The sequence below is a fragment of the Lissotriton helveticus genome, chromosome 4_1 (assembly GCF_964261635.1).
Source record: "Lissotriton helveticus chromosome 4_1, aLisHel1.1, whole genome shotgun sequence".
Taxonomy (NCBI): Eukaryota; Metazoa; Chordata; class Amphibia; order Caudata; family Salamandridae; genus Lissotriton; species Lissotriton helveticus.
Window position 1 is genome coordinate 1,046,958,246 of NC_136063.1, and position 24,060 is coordinate 1,046,982,305.

A 24,060-nucleotide genomic window follows, 5' to 3' on the forward strand; every position below is an offset into this window, starting at 1 on the left:
CGACTATGCAAGCGGTCGAGTGGAATTTTCGAGCCCTGCTAGAAGTAAAAGGAGTGTTTGGTTTTGGGTATCCGAGACCATGTTTATCCCATAGAAAGCCACTGGGGGTGGGATATCCAGGTTGTGACAACAATGCATATTGTGATCATTTTTATATGGAAGAACAGAACATAACGCTAGTGGGTTGGCATTACAAGGAGTTGACATTCCCTCGAGAGGCCAGTTAGTACCCTGCTTGCTGCCCCATTGTGAACAGTACAGACACCGCACTGTATTTAAATTGTTCAGGGATAGTACTGTACAAACATAAGTTCCCCTTAGTGAATAAAGAAGATCCAAGTACCTTCTGAATGAATTCCAGGAACGCAGCAGTGGATTATGACAGGCTGATTTATGCACACCCAGGGTGTTTTTCCTTGTCTGATGGGACTCATTCCAATGTTCATAATGGTACTGGCGATGTGGCCCTTGGAATGGTATTGCCTTTGGGTGTGCCCTGTACACATGCTAAACCTAGGACACAATGGGTCAAAAGGACACTAACAAAAGAATTCTGTGAGGGTGTGACCGATATAGAGGTCAATAATTTCAGCAAGGGTATCACCGTTGGATACATTCTTTATTCTATTTTCACACTGGGTGGTACTTCCATTGCCAGGAGTGAGAAGGGTAGAGACTATTTCGGATGCAAGCTGCAAATTCTGTCTAATATCACAGTAGCAGCTTTGCGCAACATCATCAATTGGAAAGTATGCAGATATATTCAGAACAGACTAGATATGCAGTGGATTTTATTCTAGCTAAAAGTGGTGGGATGTGAGGTATTGTGCTCCCACCCTCCTTCTTGTATGTATTTACCTGGCCTTCATTCACAACTCTCACTGGAACAGGTAAAACATGTTTTGTATCTTTATTGATACCTTACACCTGGAGGTGGTCATTCAGATCTCTTTCTGTTTTAAATGGTAGACTCAAAACTTTGCAGCCCGAATGGTATATATTTGGCTCTTTTGCTGAGGCGCTTTAACCCATTTCATTTATCGAGTTTAAGCGTTCTGGTATAAGTTTCTAGTTCTTTCCATTGGTACTAGTTGCAAATTCTTTTGTTAACATCCTTAAAAGTCTAAGCCGCAGTTTTTTTGTTTTTTTTAAATTCTTTTCATTAAGTACAAACAGCAAACAACACAGATTCACAAGTAATACAGTAGCCACTGTTCTCATCTCATCTATATGATACAGTTGCTCCATTGATCGTAAATAGTGTCCCCAATATAGTAGCAAATTCTGCCCCTACACCACCATCTCCTCCAGGGAGGTTCGTTCCGGCAATTGTGGCGGAGTACATATCTCTCCTCTGAAGACAATCCATTTAATCCATAGATGCACCACGTTAGCCTACCTCTCACTGACAATTAGGCACATCTGGGGATGACATATTACTATAGCGTTTTACCACATTCTAAGGTCTCTAATCATAAATACTTTCTTTAAGGAGTTGTTAGGAACCTTCAAGAATGTTTACTTCTGGGTTTAGAGTGAGACCCTTGTGAAACCTGTCATTCCTGAGCTCACCGGGTATCTACTCCTGACCTTTGTACTGATGAACTGCTACTAAAAAATCAAAGAGCTAGTTTGTCTAGGACACCACCTCAAAATTCTGCATGTTTCTTGATTATGTTGATGAGACTTTATTATTAAGAGCATAAGAATCAAAATGGTGAGTACATTGTTCTGGTTGTACTTTCATGTAGTCTTTATATACAGTGCCTCAAGTGACTTCAGCACCAGCTATCTATATTAGCAATATCAAGGAGAGTGCTTTATAGACACTTTCAGTGATAATAAAATCCTTGCTTAGTGATCTTTATCCTCTGTCAGATTACATTTGGGGTTCTCGCATAGTGACATTGACATATTTGTATTTGTTGTTCTTCATTTGCAGCTGAAGGAGCACCCTGAGTGGGGGATTTATGTGAAGGCACTGTCTATTCACACAATGCACAGCGTTGCTGAGTGTGAGAACATCATGGCAATAGGGTTGAGAAACAGATCTGTGGGCTACACCCTGTTGAACAAGGACTCTTCACGCTCCCATGCCATCTTCACCATCAAGATGGAAATCTCCACCACAGGTAGATACTAATATAAAAAAAATGGGTTGGTGGAGGCTAGCTAGAAGCCATTCCTACAGATCTAAACTGGTGAATGGCATAACATGCTTTTTTTTTAATGTATATAGTTTTAAAATGTATGTTTTTATTTAGTTTCTTAAATCTCATTTATTGATGTTGTCATTGGAGTTCTCACTGTTTCCCTTCAGGGGATCTTCATTGATAATCATAAGCAGGAATAGTTCTGTCCACGTGCAGGATCCCGGAACACTTGTCCAAAAAAAAGATATCTCACGTTCACTTTTCATCAGCCTAATTTATCAGCCTATTAAAATAAGCAATTATTTTTATTTCAAATAATCTTTATCGATTTTGTTAAGCATACAAAGCCATATGAATAATAAAATGCAAAATACAAAGAAATAAAAGGAAACCATGACAGTTGGATATGAGTGACTTCAGTGACATACACTTACAGGTTTCATCAGCAGCACGGCATGAGAGCAGAATACCTGATATCACAGATTGGGTGTGGCACTCCCAAGGATAAACTCTGAATACAGTTTGGAATTACTTGCACTCCCATGGGTAAACTCTGAACCCAGGTTGGAGTTACTTGCACTCTCAAGGCTAAACTCGGAACACAGGTTGGAGTTACTTGCATGGCCACGGGTAAACTCGGAACACAGGTTTAGGCACAAGGTTCATAGATATATGAAAGATTCTGAAGTGCAGTCTTGAGGCTCTACTGTGTATCAGAGAAACATAGAGCTAAGTCTTTAGTCCTTGCATAAACACTGTTCAAGCACCAAGGTTGCAAGAAGGGTTCAGAGTATAAACACACAAGAAGCGCTGGAGGAAATCACAAAGCGGGCATGGAGGGAAAGTCTATAGTCTTTGAAGACTCTGATACTCAATACAGCAACTACTATAGGAGGATTAGTGCACACTAACCTGATATCAAGTGCTCAGCCTTGTTCTTCCACTTGACTGAAGTTCGAAGAATATCTCAAGGCTTTGACTTAGGGACTCCGGTGTAGCTATGCAGGAGGGAGAGATGAGGAAGATGTTGAGGTAGCTGGAGCCACAGGAAACACCGTTTCACTTGGACTTGAAGAAGCCCGGAGCGCTTTACGGTTCCGGCTGGATTCTTCAGGTGAGTGGGAAGGGTGAAGCTTGTCCCACAGGGAGCTAGGCCAAGAAACGACTCTGGGTAGGAAGGCCTTATATACCATCTTGAAAACTCAAAGCATGTAGCTAGATCACATGGGGTACATGGCCTGCTGGAATGTTCTTGAACCCTTGAAGAAAACATGTTAGTACACTTGTTTTGACCTTACAGGAATGGCAGGTGCAACTTGACGATTGGAACCAATAATAGGAAACAAATGTAGTTTTTGTTTGAATATGCATAATGGAAAACAACACCAAGGCGCCTGGGACAGCGGTTGTAAGGCTTTCCATTAGTTCACAGGATTCCGGGAGGAAGCTTGCAGGGACTCCGTGGAAAACCACACCAAGGCCATAATAACAGTGAGAGCAAGGCTTGCCATTGGCTCACAGGATTCTGGGGAAAGTTTGCAGGGACTCAAGCTTAATGGAATCACAGGAGCTAGGGGGAGCATCAGTCATGAAGGTGCTGGGGGAGCAATAGTCATGAGGGTGTTGGGAGAGCATCAGTCATGAAAGTGCTGGGGAAGCATCAGTTATGAGGGTGCGGAGGGAGCATTAGTCATAAGGTTGCTGGGGGAGCATTAGTCATGAGGGTGTTGGGAGAGCATCAGTCATGAGGGTGCTGGGGGAGCATCAGTCATGAGGGTGCTGGGGGAGCATCAGACATGAGGGTGCTGGGGGAGCATCAGACATGAGGGTGCTGGGGTAGCATCAGTCATGAGGGGGCTGGGGGAGCATCAGTCATGAGGGTGCTGGGAGAGCATCAGTCATGAGGGTGCAGGTAGCGCCTCAGTCATGGGGGTGAAGGTGGAGCATCAGTCATATCATCGCAAGCAATAAAACGCCACAGGGGTAATACAACATAAGCCCTGCATGCTATACCACTACACAGAAGGCACAGAAGGGGGTCATGGAAAGGGCACAGGAGGGTGTTGTGACAGGTGTTAATTATTGTAACTGCAGTCATTAGCAAGAGGTCAAGTAAATGTCAGGCATTGGTGTTTGTGATATCGGGATCAAAGAATCCTTTGATGAGATAAGCAAATTTGTGTTTTGGGCATATATTAAAAATCTTTATGATGAAAGAAAAAACATTGTCCCAGAATTTTTCATAGATTTAAAATTGAAGAGTAGGTGTGTGAGATCTCTGACTCCTTTACAACTCCAGCATGTGGGACTATCTAGGGTGTCCAGATTGTGTAGACATGATGGGGTCCAGTAAGCTTTGTGGATTAACCAGAATTTAGTTTGAGATAATGGTGAGTTTTGTGCGAAAAGCCTAACTTCCATTTTTTATTCCATTGAGCCTCTTGTATGTGGTGGGTGTAGTGTGTGCCCCAGTCCTTCATTGTTTTGAGGTTCACTCCTGCATTTAGGGTTGTAGTAACTTGCAGAATTTGGAGACATGATTACCTGTTTTGTTAGGTTTATTGATAAGTACTGGGAGGGATGGGTTTTTGCCGTAAGTTGATTTATTGATGCATGTTTTACTTCTGAGGAAGTTATAGAATTATATTTTGTCCAAGTGACATTGTGTTTGTAAGTTCTAAATGGATTTGGGGGGCATTGGAGCATGGTTGTTTGGGGAACTAGATGCATTTGGATACCCAGGAGTCCCATTATAATGTTTGGCCCTCCTATGTGTTTTTCAAATTGTTCCAGAGTGAGGCTAGATTAGAATCGTTTTTATCCATGCTTAGTAGAGTGTTTTTAAATAGTTATGGAGAAGCGAGGCAATGTTTGATATTGATAGTGGGTAGCGTATTAGGGTCTAGGTTGGCTAACATGGCTTTTTCTACCTCTAGCTATGTGGGTTTATAGTTATCAGTGTAGAAAACCAGTATAAACCTTGTTTCGCTTAAAAAAGCTGTTTGGTAATTCCTAAAGTTTGCGAGGTATACGCCACCCAGTTCAGTGGGGAGGCAGAGTTTCTTCAGTTCTATTATAGGGCTGTTGTTTTGCCAGATAAAGTTTGTCATTAGCTTATCCAGTTTGCGGTGGAAGTCATCTGATAATATTAATGGGAGCTTAACTAAGTATTTAACTATTAGTGTTCTCATTTTTATAGTTTCAATGTGGCCGTACCACACGATGAATTTGGGTGCCTAGTTTTCAAGAAGGTCTGACATTTGTTTCAGGGTGTTTCTTTATGATTGTAGTGTCTGTTAAGTCTGATCCAAATGTAATCCCTAGGTATTTGAATTAGTGGGGTTGCTATGCTAAACTAGTGTCACCTAGTATTTCTTTTGCTCCTACGGTATTTAGTGACTTAACCTCTGATTTGGCCCTTATTTATTTTATAGCGGGTGCTGAGGAATATAATTTGATAGTTTCCATGAGGGCATTGATGGATGTGCTGGACTTTTTGGTATCTATTAGGATATCATCTTCATAAGCAGAGAGTATTGCTACTTTGATATTGAAATTAGTTCTAGATATCTTATCATTGTTTTGTATAGCTAATAGGAGTGGCTCCAGTTCAATTACAAATTCGGAGGGCCAAGGCGAGCATCCTTGCTTTGTACTTTTTCTGAGTTTAAATGGCTGTGATCTGAAACCACTTGTTCTAATTCGAGTGCTAGGGTTGCTACACAGGGGAAATAATCATTTTTATTAATTTGTCTGCTAGGTTAAATGCTTTGAGGGTTACTTCAAGGAAAGTACAGGAGACACTATTGCATGCTTTTTCAGTGTCAGGTGTCATCACTACTGTAGCCTATGTGGAGGAGTTTGCTCTCTCTAGAACTTGTCAAGGGAGATGGGTATTGTCATTAGACATACGATTTTTCAAGAAACCAGCTTGTAAGCTGCCTATTAAGTGTGGTAAAAAGAGATTAAGTCATTTGGCCATGATTTTTGCATACAGTTTGCAATCATGATTTCTAAGTGATATAGGTATGTAGTGTTATGTTAATAGGGGATCTTTCCCTTTTTTAGGGATCATGACTATGGTAACTTCAGCTGCAGTACCGCTAATAGGGCTGGTTGTTGCAAAATGGTTACATTTTTCTTGTATTATCGATTGAATAGAGGCGTAAAAAGTTTTATAAAGTTGATTGGTTTCATGATTTTCTCTACGGATATTGGCTTATATGAAATTAAAAATATGGAATACCAGGATTTGTAAAGCGCACAGCTACCTCCGGAGAGGTTTCCTGGTGCTGGGAGCTAATGGGAAGATTAAGTGAGCTATTGCCCAGAGTCCCATGGTGCTGGGCTAACCTACTGCTGGCGACGGGGATCGTACTGTGAGCCCTGTGTTCTGGAGTCAGCCGCCCTGGCCATTGCACCAAACCTCTTCCCATATGTAGAATATCTTTGTCTTCCTCAGACAGTCGGGCAATCTCAGTTTATTTAACTCATTTAAGAATTGAACTGGGGTTACATGGCTGAACTCAGAGTATAGATCCTCGTCAAATTTTCGCAAGATTTCTAGTATTTTTGGGTGGTTGGTTTGGGTAAAATTTACATTGTCTTCAAGGGTGATAATATTATTTTGTTTTGTTTATGCTTCAGGTAAGAGGCTAGCAGTTTGTCGGCTTTGTTGGCCTTGCATAATTTGAGGCCTTTAAATCTATTAATCCAGACGGCAGCTATTTTACTTAAAAGTTTGATACATTCATATTTTGTGTCTAGCTTTTTGTAGTGTTTCTAGCATTTTTATTTAATCTTCCAATTTAATTAGTAAGGCGTTATTAGTTTTATTGACTTTCGCTTTTCTGTTAATTGCTGTCTCTCTTTATGTTTTGAGAGCATCCAGAATGGTTGTGTTGGCGTTGTCAGTGAAGTGTTATCTGTTATATATTTGCAATAGTTTCTCTAATTTTCTCTGTGTTGTCTGGATTAGTTAAAAGGTCATTATTGATCACCAAATGTTTGTTTGGGTTTAGGGTTTGTACTACATAGCAACGTAGTGATGGAGGAGTGATCTGATAGGAGTTGAGTATGGGTTCCAGATACGAGAATGTAGTTAATTCTAGTGTATGTATTGTGTTGGGCGGAAAAGAAGGTGTAGCCCTTGGAGTCTGGGTGCTGAAGTCTCCACGTGTCCTTTAAATTGTGTTTGGTACAGAGCTTCTGTGAAACTTTGAGGTGTGGTATTAGGAGCTGGATTGACAGTTAAGAGTCATATCTAGTGGCAGATTAAAGTCGCCTCCTACAATGGTTAGATCATTGGGTGACAGTAGGCCTATTTTGTCTGATATAGTTTTCTAAAAAGAGGAGCCATCATTATTTTGGCCATATATGTTAACAACATGATTGGTTTTTGAGCCTCCTTTGCTTAATGTGGATTTTATCTATCTACCCTGTGCGTCTGTAAGGGGGGATTTAAGCTTAGTTTAAGATTGTATTTTTGGGAGATTAGGGTGATAACTCAATTTGTTTGTGTATGGCAGGAAGCAGATGACATGTGAGACCCAATTATTTCTGTGGGTATTGTCGTCTTTGTGTGAAATTCTAGTTTCTTGGAGTATGATGGTGTCCGCTTTGGCTTTAAAAATGGTAGTCCGTTATTTTGCCTGTTATCATTGGAGAGTTCAACCCCTTCACATTCAAGGAGACAGTATTGAGCTTATCAGTGAGTGTGAAACATGTCTTTTTAATAAAAATAGGATTGGTAGACTAGAAGAATTAGTATAGCAAAACAGCGCTTGATTAGACTTACAGTTGCTTGTCAGATATGGGTATAAGAAGTAACTCTGATCTTGAAGTGAGTATTGGTAGGGCATTATGTTATTCCCCCATCAGATGTTGTGAGCAGGATAGGAGTCAGTTAGTATCTCGTGTGGATCTAGGTCGGAGTGTGTGCAAGAGACTCTGGTGAGACCTTTTAAGTGTGTGATTAGAAATGAAAGAAACAGACAGAGAGATTCTTACTGGAAGAAGCAGAAGAAGAGCCATGAAAGAACAGACAAGGCCAATCCTTAACCCCCTGTCCAACCTCCTCTTTTTCCCCAAGAAATATCAACATTGAGGAAGCGACAGAGAAGAGTGTCCAGTGCCAACTGAGAATATAACATGGTTACAGGGAAATGAAACATGTCTCAGTGTGAGACATGAACATGTGGTAAGTTACAGTTCAGGTAAATTAGCTAAGGAAAACAACGGTAAAGATATATATTGTGTGACTAAAATTAGCAATCTCTTGCTGCTGAGTGGAACATGGTTATAGTTCACTACATTAGAAGTGTTATGTAACCGTGTAGGAATAGTAGAGCAACTTAGTTAGTACATCAGTGCAGTATTCACAACTATGGCTAGGGACCGTTGTCAGGGGGTACGGTAGTAATATGCAGAGCACAACTGAAAATCCAAACTGGTCCTTGGGAATAACTTGGTATTACAAACATATGCTCCCGTATGTAACAGGTTTGAGGGGGGAAACGTTTTTTACTTATGTGGAGCATACAACAACTATATAAGTCTGTCATAGATCTGCTATTAAGGCAGTGTCTAGTTCAACGTTGAGGTAAGTCACGTTTTGCTTTAGTTGGAATTGGAGTGGGAGATGTCCCATTAAAAAAAGGTATTTACTGGGGAAAAAAAGAAACTCTTCTATAAATATGCAAAAGTCACCAGAGAACTATGTACCAAGGATAAAATCTCCTACACAAACATTTTTTAAAGGAAATGAAGGGGAAAATAGGACATTGTAACCATATAGGCTGCTGCCATGTAAGGCTGAAAAACTATTATTGTGGCATTAAGGGAGAAAATGTATCTTCTTCATGGACTTAAGGGGGAACAACACAAACAGCAGGAGTCCCTAAGGAGGGATCTGGAAGATCTGAGGAGAAGGAGAACATTCTACCAATGATCCCATTTCTATGTGTGTGGACTCGTCTAGGGGGAGATCAAAGAGGAAACAGCATGAAAAACAGCGCAGTTCTGAGTGGAGATTCACTCTAGAAGCAGGATACTATGACTAGCCATTCGCTATTGAGGATGCTTTCAATGTTGAGGAAGCAGCACCGTTCGAAGTCAAGTGAATCTATGATGTTAAAGCACTACTTTATATCGAAGTACACAAATAATTCAGCTTCTCCTCAGATGTATGTGGAACGGCTGCGAAAGCTAAAGTCTTGGAGGATGCATTCAGTCTTAGATTATAAGTACTTAAGAGCTTACTCTCCTTCCATATCAGCAGTTCCACTTCTTGGAATACGAGACTGGGGTGTCACCCCTTCCTAGACCTCCACCTCCGGTCATTCCGCCTCTCATACCACGGGGGGCTCAATCATTGTTGCCAACTTCAAGACTGAATTTGATGACAAACACCATTCTGCTCTAGAACACTAATACCTCCTTCATGGTCTCATCCTAGATCACATTCCTGTTATCATTTTTGCAGCTAGATTAGGTTCATTGCATTATTCCCGCTGCTAGGCACCCTGGAAGATCTTACTCCTCAAGGAGCTCAAAAAGACGTGCTTCAAGACATAATATACCTATTGCTGAGTGTCAGAAAAGCATAGTCTATGGGACAGAGATCCTTTATTACCAATTAGTCTGATGGGATTTACGTAAACCTGTTTTCGTTGTAATACAGTTATCAGATCATTCTCGTAAGTATTTCTTAAACTTATTCTCAAATTTTTCTTTCTCATTATTCTGATTTCAAAGAATTTTTTTAACTTTTATTTTCTTCACTATTTCTTGCCTCAAGATAAACAGCCAACAATAGGTTCAAATGCGAGAATGACTTCTGGAAAGTAGTAGTTAAGGTGTATATTTATTTTGTTGAAGTGTGAATGCGTGTTGAAGTTAATGAAATGTAAGTCAAATTTGATCTGAATAGAACTTGATTTTAGTACTTAGGATAGGTCAACTAAAAAACAATATACCAATACCACAAAAGTAAGTGCTATGATAAAGATCATAATGGAAGAACTTGGCTTGTATGATATTGAAACAGTAGAGTATGTAACCAGAGGGGTTACACCTTTTATAGTAAAAATAAAATATGGGCATTATCAAGAATTGACTACTTCATCTTCGATCAATCACTAATCAAAAGTGTGCAAGGTGTGTGGTATGTCCCAGCTCATTGTTGAAACCGCTCCGCAATAATACTAGATTTGGAATTTCTGGATATCAAATCACATCAAAGATGGACCTTAGAACACTGCTACTAGATCAAGATATTTTGCAGGATCTGAACAATATTGGTCAAGCATTTTTCAATCTTAGTTTAGGTACTGACACCTATAATGCAGTCTGTGATACAAGCAAGACATATGTAAAGTGAGTAATTAGTGAAATACAGACATTGAATAGCTTGTGAAGAAGGGAAGAATTTGGAGTTTGGACATTGGCATTTTAGAAAAGGGCACACAGATCCAAAATGTCCGAGGGACGCAAGCACCACAAACAATAATAACAAGACTGAGGCAAGAATTAGAAATGGTACAGAATAGATATAATGCATTGTTGGAGAAAAGAATGCAAGATTGTTGACAAGCAGGTAGGCTGCAACACCTTGAGCATAGGGAGAGAAGCGAGCATTGCTGACATGGAAAACTAGTACAGACAGATCCCGTAACTATATGAGTTTATTAACCAATAAGGTATCAGAAAAAGAAGTAAATGCACAGGAGGACATGAAAAAGACAGATGCTTAATGCCTTTAGTATTTGATAAGAAGAGAGATTGACACTAGACCCAGATAAGATCAAGATATGGCTGGGTGAGACGAAAACCCTGACACTTTCAGTGGATCAGAAGCTTGTTCTGGCAACAGAAATCACGGAAGATGAAATTATAACAAAAATAAAGAGATTGAGAAATGAGAAAGCTGCTGGGCCAGATGGGATCCCTAGCAAGTTTTATAAACAATCTTCAGAGATAGTAGTTCCAATCTGGAAAACTATGTTTAATTCCATCCACCTAAATAATGCTGCAGCTCCTGCAATTAAGCTACTATTGTGTTACTGCTAAAACTGAATAACGAGCTGAAAAGTGTCTCATATTGGTCTATATCCTTATTCAATTTTTTTTTTTTTTTTTTTTTTTTTTTGACGTTTATTAAAGTTTCAGTAATACACAGCGTCTTGCACACAACCCGGAGGCTGGCCGCTATTTATCATACGTAAAGCATCTAAACATCAATGCAATGGTAACGGCCATCCTGGCCAAGTCGTAAATCGTGTAAATAACATCTGAATACCTTCGGATAATAATGTTCACAGACCTAGTCCGTCTCATTTTATAATAAACAACCATAACTTGTCTCTATGAGAATCAGGATTGCACCAGTCATTATCAACATCCTACAGGGTTACAGTACACAAGCATTTTCAATCGGGTCCTAAGCACATCATCATATTATGTAGACAGTCCCCTTCACAAGCCACATCACTAGCCTTGCCTGGCACTCCCTGCGCCTCCCCCCGCCTAGTACGGCACATCTCGGAATTGCAACCATGACCCCCCTCCAGATGTACTCCAAGTTACACAGTATATATCGCAGCGACTTAGATCGTTCCTCATCACACTTATTCCAAAGACAACCCCGCCATGCCCCCAAAACACACAGAAGGCTATCATATAGCAAAGACACTGTAGCACTCCCTCTATGGGTCATCATCAGGTTCTAACAGTTCCTCCGGGGGCTCACATAGGTTCCCTCGATATTCATTCCAATTATTCCATATTCTCGACCATTTCTTAGGGCACCCTCTATGCACATATACTGCCCTTTCCGCTACCATTGCTGAGTCCATATCATTACACCATCGAGTACATGAGGGTTTCACACCAGATCCCCATCTCCTAGCAATGTTACGCTTCGCAATGGCCATACCCAGTGCCGCCCAGAGTTGCAATCCCTTGGTCATATCAGTAGGAGACCAAATGTTCAGTATACAACACTTAGGGTCATTCTGTAGCACAACCCCCGTCGCCTCCGATATCTCAAACAACACTTCCTCCCAATAAGATTGTATTTTGGGGCAATCCCATAAAATATGATAAAAAGTCCCTGGGGATCCACAACCTCTGAGGCAGGTAGGTTCCGGGGTACGCCCCAGTTTATGTAGTAGAGTACGGGAATAGTACACCCTATGTAGTATTTTTAATTGTACCAGTTTCAGTCGTGAAGGTATGGTGGTCTCTCTGGGCGAGGCCAGTGCATGTAACCAGTCCTCATCAGCTATGTCTCCCAGATCCACCTCCCATCTGCTACGGAGGACTACCGTGGGGTCAGGGAGATTATTGACGAGCTTCCGATATGTTAGGGAGATCGCCTTCTTATCTAAGTGGTCTGTGAGGAGTCTATCCTCCAGGGGGGAGGATGCGGCAAGGGTTGAGTCAGATGGGATGGCTCCCTGCAAGGCGTGTTTGATTTGTGCATATCTATAGTGTTCATTTTCCCCCATTCCATACTTTTCTCGCAGGGCTGGGAATGAAATAACCCCCCCCCTCTTATCCGTAGGTCTCCGATTGTCGATATGCCAATTAGATCCCATTGCCTGAAACCTTTCGAGTTCGACAGCGTGCCAAGTTTGGGGGTATCCCAGAGCGGTGTGTCCAGCGTAAGGACTCCCTCCCATCCTAGAGCTCTCTGTGCAGTATGCCAAATCTTGATTGTGTGTGCCGTAGGGCCCGTGAGTGTGTGCCGGCGTTTGTCTGAGTATAGTGCCTTCATAAGTTTGTCTGGGGGGAGAACGGTTCTGTCAAGGGCGTAGGCCAGATCCCGTTGCGGGGCATGCAGCCATTGGTTCACCACCATAAGTTGAGCTGCCCAGTAGTATAGCTTGACGTTTGGCAAGGCAATGCCCCCGTCATACCAACTACGTGACAATTTAGCCAGCGCTATACGGGCCGGTTTACCGTCCCATAAGAGTGCGGCGATCTCAGCATCGATTGACTTCAAATATGTGAGAGGGACCGGAAATGGGGTGTTTTGTAATGCATAGAGGAGTCTTGGGAGTGAGAGCATTTTAAAGAGGGCCGCCCTGCCCAGTAGAGTCAGAGGAAGGGAACGCCAGTGCTTCACATCCGACTTTAGCCTCTGTAGAGGTTTCAGTAGGTTTTCTTCCATTAAGACTGTCTCCTCTGGGGTGATGTATATCCCGAGATATTTAAACCCTCTGGATACCGTTTGCAAGGTGCAGCCATGTGGCAGCATGGGCGTCGAACCGCGTAATACATACAGGAGCGACTTGGCCCAGTTAATGGTATACCCCGAGACGTCACCATAGGTCTTAAGTATGGCCATTAGCGTCGCTAGGGACGGGGTCGGAGACGTCAAATATAGCAGTACGTCATCCGCATAGAGGGAGATGCGGTCTTCCCAGCCCTCTCCCCACGAGATGCCTCGGATCTGTGAATCCATACGGATTTTCACCGCTAGCGGCTCAAGTATGAGGGCGAATAATAGTGGGGACAGGGGGCAGCCCTGGCGAGTGCCGCGACCCAATGTGATCACGCGTGACGTGTGCCCATTCGCAATGATCTGTGCCAAGGGTGCCGTATAAAGGAGTCTAACCCAGCCACAGAAGTTAGGGCCAAAGCCCATCTTCCTGAGCACCGCAAAAAGGAATGGCCACTCCACAAGATCGAACGCCATGGTAGCGTCTAATGAGAGAATTGCGGCATCGTCCCGGAGCAAGGGAATGCGGTGTAGTATTCCGTTTAGTCTCCGCACATTAAGGGAGGTATTACGCCCAGGCATAAAGCCTGATTGGTCTGGGTGTACCAGAGTTGTGAGGTGAGGTTGTAGACGTAGGGCCAGGAGTTTCGCTAGCACTTTTGCATCTGCGTTCATCAGTGAGATTGGCCGGTATGAGGAAGTCAGGTCAGGTGGCTTACCAGGCTTGTGTATAGTGACAATAGTGGCCAACCTCTGATCCGGCGAGAGGGAGCCCCGTTCCAAGCAGTCAGTGTACATGGGAAGCATATGTTGGGTAAGGGTCGATGACAGTGTCTTATAGAGTTCGATCGGTAGACCGTTGGGTCCCATCGCCTTTCCAGTGTTTAGGGCTGCTAGGGCCACCCCCAACTCCTCCCCCGTCAGATCATCCTCTAGGGATTGCGCATCTTCCTGTGAGAGTGTGGAGAGAGGAATGTCATGTAGGAATTGCGCGCAGTCGTCTTCTGACACTTCCGCACGTGCTGTATACACTGATTCATAGTAGGAAGCCAGTTCCTCCACTATGTCAGGGGGAGAGGTCGTGCAAGTACCGTCTGAGAGTGTCAATGCGGCTATCCACATACTCGCCCTTTCCTTTCTTTCAATCCATGCGAGCATTTTCCCAGTCTTATCTCCTAAGTCATAGACCCTGTGTAACGTGTCAGTTAACCTTGTCTTTGTCATGTCTTCTGCGTACGATCTGAATTCCCGGGAAGCTAACGTCAGCGTGTGTGCTGTGTCCTCCGTGGGGTCAGAGGCGTGTGCCAACTCCGCGGTCTGGACCGCTGTCTCGAGCGATTCTATGGTTGCCTTCTGTGCCCTTTTATGCCTAGTGATAGTGGAGATGGCTTGCCCCCGGACCACTGTTTTGTATGCCTCCCATAGCACCGACGGTGATTCGACCGAGCCCACATTGTCCTCGAAGTAATTCGTGGTAGCTGTTTTGAGTGCTTTAGCAATGGTATTATTTTTAAGATACCCAGAATAGATCGGATACATTCGTTGTCGTCTGGTGGGGTGCACTGTGTAGGTGAGTAGCACTGGGGAATGGTCAGAGATCCCCCGCGGTAGATGTTCTATGGATGCAATCTTTTCTGGGGGAACGGCTAGTGTCAGTAAGTAGTCCAGCCGGGAAAGACTACCATGTACCCCCGAAATAAATGTGTAATGTCGATCCCGGGGATGTTTGAGTCTCCATACATCTACCAGTCCCAAGGCATCTAAGAATTCCCGGAACAGGTGGTCTGCTCTGGTAGCCTCACGAGGAGGCTGTCGGTCCACAGCAGCGTCCGGCACCGCATTGAAGTCGCCACCAATAATTAGTTCCCCCTCTGGGAGTCCAAGCAGTAAATTACCCAGGTCTTGGAAGGCTCCTTGATGTAACGCAGGGGGGATGTATACTGTCAGTATATTATATGGCCGTCCCTCCCATTGGCAACTGATCGCTGCAAAACGTCCCTGGTCGTCAGCCCATGTGTGCTTGATAAGTAGGGGTGCATTTTTGGAAACCAGGATACCAACCCCACGTGAACCCGAGGAGAATTCTGCGTGTGTGGCCATTTTAAATCCCCAGCGGTTAAGGGCCTGACAGGTTGTTCCCACCAGATGTGTCTCCTGGAGCAATACTATTGTCGGGGCCTTTCTCTTAAGGAATTGGAGGACCAAGCCCCGTTTAATTTTGTGGCCCAGCCCATTGACATTCAAAGAGATGATAGTAAGCGGGGCAGTCACCAGTGGTTGTAAGTGTGGGCGAGGCGTTAAAAGGTCTTGGTTAGCCATGACCGCAGGTGCTCTTGTGTGTCAGGAACTTCGGATATAGCATTCGGACCGGGGTCCCGCAACATTGAGTATGGGAAGCCTTGACTGCAGTGATGAAGAGTGCCAGGCCCTGTGTAGAAACAATACAGAGAGTGTCCTGCGCCAGTGTGCAGAGTCAGCCCATACAGGAATCTGCGACTATTGAGACTTCGGGGCCTAAGTAACGAACAAACACTGTTTACTAAGTGCCGGGGCGGCAGTGTCCCTGAATAAGAAACTCGGTCAGGGGTCCAATACCAACTATCGTACCAAGTAGTGCCTAGAGCGGTTACAGAACCCTCTCCCTGTCGAGCTAGGTGGTCTATAGAGAACACCAGGCGTACTAGGTAGACCCGCCCATGCCGGCGTGGAGGACCCAGCAGTTTGCACTGGTCCCAGAGTAAGTGTCTTGTGGGCGTGTGTACATATAACCCTAGGAAAAACATGAGACTTATAAGAGAACAAGAAAACTTGGCAAACAACCCCCCCCCCGCCCATCCCCCCTCCCTGCCTCCCTGCTATACGGACATAAAACCGCCCGCTCCCCCAACTTAGCAGAGTGCCTGCTCCCATTTCCCCCCAATGTACTTGCTTGCGGGGTAAGTGTTCCGTGGTACTAGTGACCCCATCAGTCACATTCTGCTCTTCTTGTTCATAGTGCAACGGCAGCCTTTTCACCTCACGTGGTCACCTGTGGAGAAGACTGTGCTAATAAGGAACTTATATATCAGGTCATATTTCGTCGGCTTCCGGTCCCTCCTCCAGCTCCTTGTCATGATTTTCTCCGGCCGTCGCTGGTGGAGTTCCTGCACCCTCGAAGCGTTGATTACGCTGGCCTCTGCCCGTGCGTCCATTCCCTTCCACCCGACGCCAACCATCCAGCCAGTCCCACGCCGCCTCCGGGGTATCAAAAAACCAAGCTTTATGATTATCCACGACCCTAAGTTTCGCCGGGAACAGCATCGAGTAGGGCAATTCCTTTGCTCGTAAGGCCTTTTTTACCTCAATGAAGGTTTTGCGGCGCCGGGCCACCTCGGCCGTATAGTCAGGAAAGAAGGCCAACGTAGAGTTTTGAATTTTGATGGGCGGGGCATTTCGGGCCGCTTGGAGTATGACATCCCTGTCTCGAAAATTAAACAGCCTGGCCAAGACAGGCCTTGGTGCTGCTCCCGGTTTCGGTGTTCCACCTGGGACCCTGTGCGCTCTCTCCACTGAGAAGAAGTTCGACAGACCTTTTGGTCTCAGTTCGGTCTTGATAAGGTCTTCTATATAAAGGTCCATTGCCCGTTTGCCCTCCGACTCCGGAATTCCTAGGATTCGGACATTGTTACGCCTAGCCCGCCCCTCCTGATCGTCCAGCTTGTCCTGCAATTTCTTTGTGACCGCTTCCATCCGTTCCATGGCCTGCTGCAGTTCGGAGGTGTCCTCAACCAGGGATTTCGCGACCACTTCAACCTGCGTCACCCTCTCGGTCATTTTGTGAAGGTCCGCCCTCAGTAAGCCGACATCCGAGGAGATGGCCCCCACTGTAGTTTGGACATTAGTGAGCGTCTTCATCAAATCCTCGAGCGTCACCTTTTTCCCTCCGTCACCTTCGGGGCTTTTGCCCACGGACGTGCGCCCATCAGGGTGTTGCGAGGGGTTCTTCTCGAACGCGAATTTTTCAAGTCGTGACTGGGCAGCGTTGTGTCGCGTTCCCTTCCCCGCCATTCCGCCGTCCCTTCTTGGGCCGTCAGGCGTGTCAGCTCCGGCTAGAGTCCCAATACGTCTTGATCCCCTCGGGTTTGGCCGCACAAGTATGACGGGCCGTCGAGGAGGCCGTTCCAATCAGGCGTCTGGGGTAGGCTCCTAGAATGGCTCAGTTGGCGGGACCTCCAGATCCGAGGCCGCCCAATGCTGTGAATGGAGACAGACGGGGGCGAGATGAGGCTCCGGCAGAGGGGAGCCCCAATGCAGGTCGTCTGGTGGTTTTCAGGTCACTATGCCACAGCGGCCCCACAGTCACCTTGGGCGATCTAAGTCCCGGGGGGGGATGAGGGTGCATACAGTAGTCAGTACTTGTTACCCACGTTGCGTGAAATCCTCGCTGGTCCAATGCCCCTCCTCCCAGCTAGAACGAGTCCGCAGTATATGTAGGCGACTGTGCCCCCGGGCCTACACGTCGGAGGCCCCCGTCTGGGGTGGACCGGCACTTGCTCGATCCCAGGTATATGCCCGGGAAGTCGTCCCCTCACTGGCGTGGTCTCGTGGGCAGCAGTAGTGCAAGCGGGGTCGGAGCCTCAGGAGGGATGACTCGCCTGGCAGCAAAAGGGCAGGGCCGCTCCGGCCCCGTAGCAATGGAGTTTCCCTCCCCCTCCGGTAGCACCGGCGATGGCAGGTGTGGCGAGGGGTGGGTCGGATGCTGGCCTGAAGCCACAGCGGCGGTCTCATCCGCCGTCAAAGACGTCTTCGGGTCCCCGTCCTCCGGGAGTTCTCTACCGGCCCCCTCGTTCCCAACCAGGCTAGGGGAGGAGGGGGGGGGTTTGGGGGGGGTTCGCCGACCCACCTCAATAGCGCGCCGCCACCGGTGATGTCGTCCGTCGTCCGATGCTGGATGTTTCCTCCGGGCGACGGTCAGAGTTGCAGCGCGGGGACTTCCGGTCTGGTCTCCCGGCAGTCTTCCACTTCCGGCCGGACAGTGCTCCAGGCCAGGCCGGTGCAGCCTCGATGGTAGCAGGCCGCAGGCAGGCACTCCAGCACGGGCTGATTCCGGTGTCGGAGGAACACCGGGGTTTCGGCAGGGGATGCCGCTTGGAGTCGCCTCGCAGAATCGATCGTTAGATCAGCAGAGATCACGGATGAATGGATGGATATTGGGATGGGGTCTCGTTCACCACGGAGCTCCTCTGCTAGGCAGCCATTCCAGTCGGCTGCTAGCCACGCCCCCCCCTTATTCAATTTTGATTACAAAATCTTTGCCGATATCTTCGCTAAAAGACTCAGTAAATTTCTCTTCTCTGATGCACACAGATCAGAAAGGTTTTATCCCAGGAGACAGTTACATGAGTTAACACATCTGTTAGTTGGATCGGTCGATATGGCCATAATGACTAATAACCCTATAGCAATAGCCATGCTAGATGCCGCCAAGTTAACTGGACCTATCTTTTACTGACGTTAACTATCTTCAGTCTAAGATCATTCATTAATACATAAAGGAATCTATACAACTCTCCTAGCTCCTGAATGTTGGTAAATAGATCTCTGCCAAATTAATGTAATACTTAATAAGGCACAAGGCGAGGGTGGCCACTAATCCCAATACTTTTAAACCTATTGTTAGAGCCCCTTTCTCAGGCAATAAGATAGAATGAAGGCATTATCCCATTCAAATCTCAGTGTTTGGTACGCAAGATAGTGTTATATGCAGATAATATTATTCTGTTGACTGCCGGGCCACATATTTCATTTCCACAAGCAGAAAAGGTAGTCAAGGTGTTCATCATATTCCCTGTGTATCAAATTAGTAGAATTAAAACAAAGATATTGACTTGGAATACTAACATTGATAAGTTTCCAGTCTGTAATAAGCTAGGATACCTTAGAGTCAATGTAACACATAAGTTGGAAGAGTTGCTTGCAAAAACCTTGAGCATCATGAGCAAAGAGGTACTGAACACATGGCAGAACATGCCATTGACTAGCTATGGCCCAGTTAGTATGATCCAAATGCCAATCCACCATAAAATACCTTTCCAATTCAACACTGTTTCTTTAAGAGAAATTATCTTGCATCCGGCTGAAATCAATAACTATATTTGGGCATTTAAAGACATGAGACTATCTTAGATAATAATCAGGAGGAAGTGGGTTCAAGGGGGGTTAGTGGTCCCAGATTTACAGCTATACTGCTACACATTCTAATTTAAAAACTGCTGAATGTTGCTAATCAGACCAGAAAATGCTCTTCCAGGGAGAATGTTTTCTGCAAAATTGATGGAGTATGGGCTGAATAAATCCTCATACAAATCTTGAGTCCAGAAATGTTTTTGAGGAAGTGTGCCTGAAAAGGCTGTGGGTCAATTTGCGTCATATATTGGACATTAAATATTGCACCAATCCTGACCCAATTTGGGACTCTCCTGGTACGCCCATGTAAGAAACTGGAATGTTGGCTGAGGGGGATATGAGACCTTCTTAAGCAACATCCACAATCCTTATCGGGGTAAACCACAACAAGTCATTTACTGAACCTGTTCCCAACCACCTGGTAGCTTGGTAGAAAAGTAGTCAGGCCTAACTTGGAGGCAATTTGTAAAGTATTTATGCAGCACTCAAATAGTAATAAAGAGAAAACACACCACAAGAAAAATTCCACATCAATTTGAAAAAAAGAGTAAAATGTAATAGATTATTTAAATCTAGTCAGTAAAATGAAAGTTATGATTTTTTAAAGATTTTAGTGCAATCTAGCACGTAATAGATCAAAGCGCTAGCCGCAGACATCTAGTCACGTGAGATCAGGTCAAAGTCGAAAGTTATGGCCGACTGCAATGGAGCGCGGTTCGAATACACAAGGTGGATTGGGCCTGATCTCTGCTTAACTTTTGACTTACAAGAAATTTTGGGAAAAAGAATGTCTGAGAAAATAAACATCTGAAAGAGACACATTAGTTATAGATTCCTTACCTTAGAATATCCCCAGGCGTCAGACTGGATCTGGAAATTTTTGCGTAGCAGTTCCCCTGCGCGTCAATAGGTGGCATCCTGCTGCTCCGCGTCGTCGCTGGCGTCGTATGCGCCGAGATGACGTCACAGAGACTACTCAGGCGCCACCCATGTGCGCTGGCGTCAGTTCTTTCTTCTTCCGCGCCAGTAAGCGCAGATCCGGTTAGAGCACATGCCCTAGTAATTTTTGGATATCTTTTTGAGACTTTGTCTCGTGTTGGTTTCTCTGGTGCTAGTAGGGATGCCTGGTTTTAAGTCCTGCGGGACCTGCCGTCGCAATATGGTGGTGGCGGACCCTCATGACGTCTGTCTCTTCTGCCTGGAGCGCGACCATGACTCCCGGTCCTGTCTGGACTGTAGGGCTATGGCCCGAAGGCCCTGAGGGAACGGCGACTACATAGATTGTTGCTTTGGACACAGGGAGGAGTAGAGATAGTCGGCGACCTGTTTGCTGAAGGTACTCTATTGAATCACACAAACTTCACACACATGTACAGCTTGCCAGATACTTTATTCGTAACTCATGCCAGCATTACTCGCTATATACGGCACCATTTGGCACCTGGAGGAGTCGAACCATCCCCACACAAAGTACTCCAAGTCATTCACACGATAGGGCATGGGTGTCACTTAGTTTGTTGGCTCTACCGGAGCATTCGTGCACATCTCCGGGTCCCTTTAACTTCCTTAAGGGCTAAATGGGAAGAGGACCTAGCACGGACTCTACAAGATAAAGAAAGGGAACTCCATATAGAATATTCCCGGAAAATCGCATGAAACTCCTGATTCAAATTTCTAACATTTTCCATTTTACACCATCCTAACCTCACACCAGACAGACTTTACACCATGTTCCCAACAGTTCCTTCGACCTGCCCACGATTCAAACCCCAGACGCTGATTTATTGCACATGCTATGGAACTGCCCCATATTGAGCCCCTACTAGGAAGCCTTTGAATCCTTGATTTCCAAGTGCTGGTTCACGGTAGCGGTGCTGCGGTATTTTAGTGGAACGGCGGTGTTCCAGAGGGTAGGAGACGCTTAAAATGGGGCCAGGGCTCCCGCAGCACGGGAGCCTTGGAGTCCTGGATTTCCAAGTGCTGGTTCACGGTAGTGGTGCTGCGGTATTTTGGTGGAATGGAGGTATTCCAAAGGGCAGGAACTACATCTCCCTGCAGCCCTCACGGCGCGCATGCTGCCTACGCTGTCCACGCGTCAGGAGACGCTTAAAACGGGGCAGGGGCTCCTGATGAGCGGGACTCGCGTGGGCGTCCTCGGGACACGCCCGGGCCCGTCCGTGGCCGGTCGATGCTGGGCTGGGCCCCCGTGGCCTGTTGCCCTGGGATCTCTGTACGCCTATGACTGTGGTGACTACGATGTTTTAGGTCACCGAAGGAGCTGTGCATCAACCCCAGTACCGGTTACCTGTCATTCCGAGTGATTCCACCAGTGACAAAGGAGGTAGGAGTCAGTAGTGTGGTGTGGGGGACTGGGTTTGTGAAAGTAGATTTTTATTTTATTTGTGTATTTTATAAAGCGCGCAGCTACCCCAACGGGGTGTCCCGGCGCTAATGAGCAGATAGCTGTGGGTACAATAAAGAAGATATTAGCAGAAAAGAAAGGTTTTAAGGGATCTGCGAAATTCAGGTTCCGACTGAATCATGCGGAGGGAGAGGGGAAGTTTATTCCAGCGATTGGTGGCGCTCACTTGGAAGGTTTTGCCTCCAGATCGGGCTTTTTTGAATCTGGGAATGACTAGTAACTGTTTGGTATTAGAGCGAAGAGCTCTGGAGTGACTATTTGGGCGGAGACTCGAGGTGAGGTAGGCTGGTCCTAGGCCTTTAGTAGTCCGAAAAGCCAGGGTCATGGCTTTGAACTCAATCCTTTTAAGGATGGGAAGCCAATGTAGTTTTCGCAGATCTGGGGAGATGTGTTGTCCAAGTGAAATGCCGCAAACCAGACGGGACGCGGCATTTTGAACTAGCTGGAGTCTGTGGCACAGTCCTGCTGTCAGGCCCAGATAGAGTCCGTTAGCGTAGTCCAAATGCGATGTTATGAGCGCATGGACTATGGTTTTTCGGGAGTTACTGGGCAGATAGTTGATGAATTTTTTTATCATTTTAATTTTGCAGAAGCAAGCAGCAGAGACTGTGTGGACTTGATGGGCGAAGGACAAGCAATTGTCCCATCTGAAACCCAGGTTTCTGACCGAGTCCTTAGGGGAAGGGGCAAGACCCCAATATCATTGCTTGTGGTTGATCTCTTGTCCAGAGGTTTAAGAGTGCCAGCTTTACCCCCCCCCCCCCCCACTTTTCTTGCCAGTGTCAACCTGCTTTTCTGTTCCTTGCTTTTATCTCCTGATTATTAGCTATGGTTAGGCGCAAAGTTACGACAGCTACTGCCTCAATGAAGGGAAAGACTGGCTCCACGGCTACGGTCTCTACTATGGACTCCTTCTTGCAAAGGGCAGCAGCGGTGATAGATAAGGAGATCGAGTTGGTGAACAGGTACCTCTCGAGGTCTCCAATTAGCATTCCTCATTTTCCCCTCATTGATACTCTTGCATCTCAGACAGAGGGTGATGACGAACTCTTGAGCCTGTCCAGTAGCTCTGGGATTCTTGTGGACTCATATCGGTGCTGGGGCAACTAGAGTATTAATTGCCCACTCTAAGCAAACGCTGACGCCAATGCCTCTCTCGCCTGTCACTATAATATCTAACAAGGGGGGTATTGACCCTATTTCCACTCAGTGAAATGTTGTTCACACGAACAATAAGCCGATGGAACGATCTCCAGTCCATAGAAGTGAAGATGTAAACCCGGCAGCTAAGGGAACTTGCGGTTGGGCGTTGGCTCTAAAAGGACAATTCTATCTACTGGAGGTAAAGTGAAGAAACCGAAACTTAACGTGGTCTCTAAAACCCCAGCACTCGTCACAGTACACCCTACCTCTATCCCTACCTTGGATGTTCCTGGGGCACTGGAAAATTTCCAGGTAGCGATGACCAGCTTGTTGGACTTAAAATTGGGTCCAATCTTTGAGAGGTTGTCTCGGATCGAGAAAAATATAGCATCCCAGATTATTAATGACGTGCCGCCCTCAAGAGGAGAGCTAAGTGTCGACTTGGGTCAGAGAATTGTACGGGACCCCGACATAAGGACAAACCCATTGAATTCCATCATGAACCATCCACAAAAACAACCACAGAAACAGTCTGTAGTACAGGGGGAGTTTGGAGCAAAGAATATAGACGCAGGCGGGAGAAGGGATACCTCTGTACAAGGTAGAGCTACAGATGAAAGTCACTGTTTAAGGGCCGGGAGATTGGTTAGCGGAGAGGCACAGCTATCGAGTCTACCGGTAATTGACTTACCACCTGAATCCACCCCTTATGTAGTAGTCCTGGGGAACGTTCCATCTCTTCCCCGGGGGATTAGCGAAGATTATGGGCAGTTAAAAAACAAAGTAATTCACTGGCTATCAAACAACACCCCTTTGGGTGCATGGGTGGCTAAAAATATCATCATGGCCCGCAGAGGTATTTGGATTGGTAACTCTTGTAAAACGAGCACGGGCGATTGTGTTATTATTAACTTTAATAACCCTCATCTTGCTGGTAGGATACTGTTTAGGGA

At 45.6% G+C, this 24,060-nt stretch overlaps 1 protein-coding gene across 4 annotated transcripts in view; it reads left to right on the top strand.

Annotated features, from left to right (window-relative positions):
• LOC144828970 (kinesin-like protein KIF17) overlaps positions 1 to 24,060 on the top strand; it is a 1,092,500-nt gene that overhangs the window by 276,533 nt on the left and 791,907 nt on the right. For all 4 annotated transcript variants that reach the window (XR_013610565.1, XM_078687639.1, XM_078687641.1 and 1 more), the window contains exon 4: positions 1,943 to 2,132. Coding sequence is in view for 3 of the 4 variants with exons in the window: in XM_078687639.1 (XP_078543765.1) it covers positions 1,943 to 2,132 (190 nt within the window). In the remaining variant the exon portion in view is untranslated. The remainder of the gene's footprint in view (positions 1 to 1,942; positions 2,133 to 24,060) is intronic.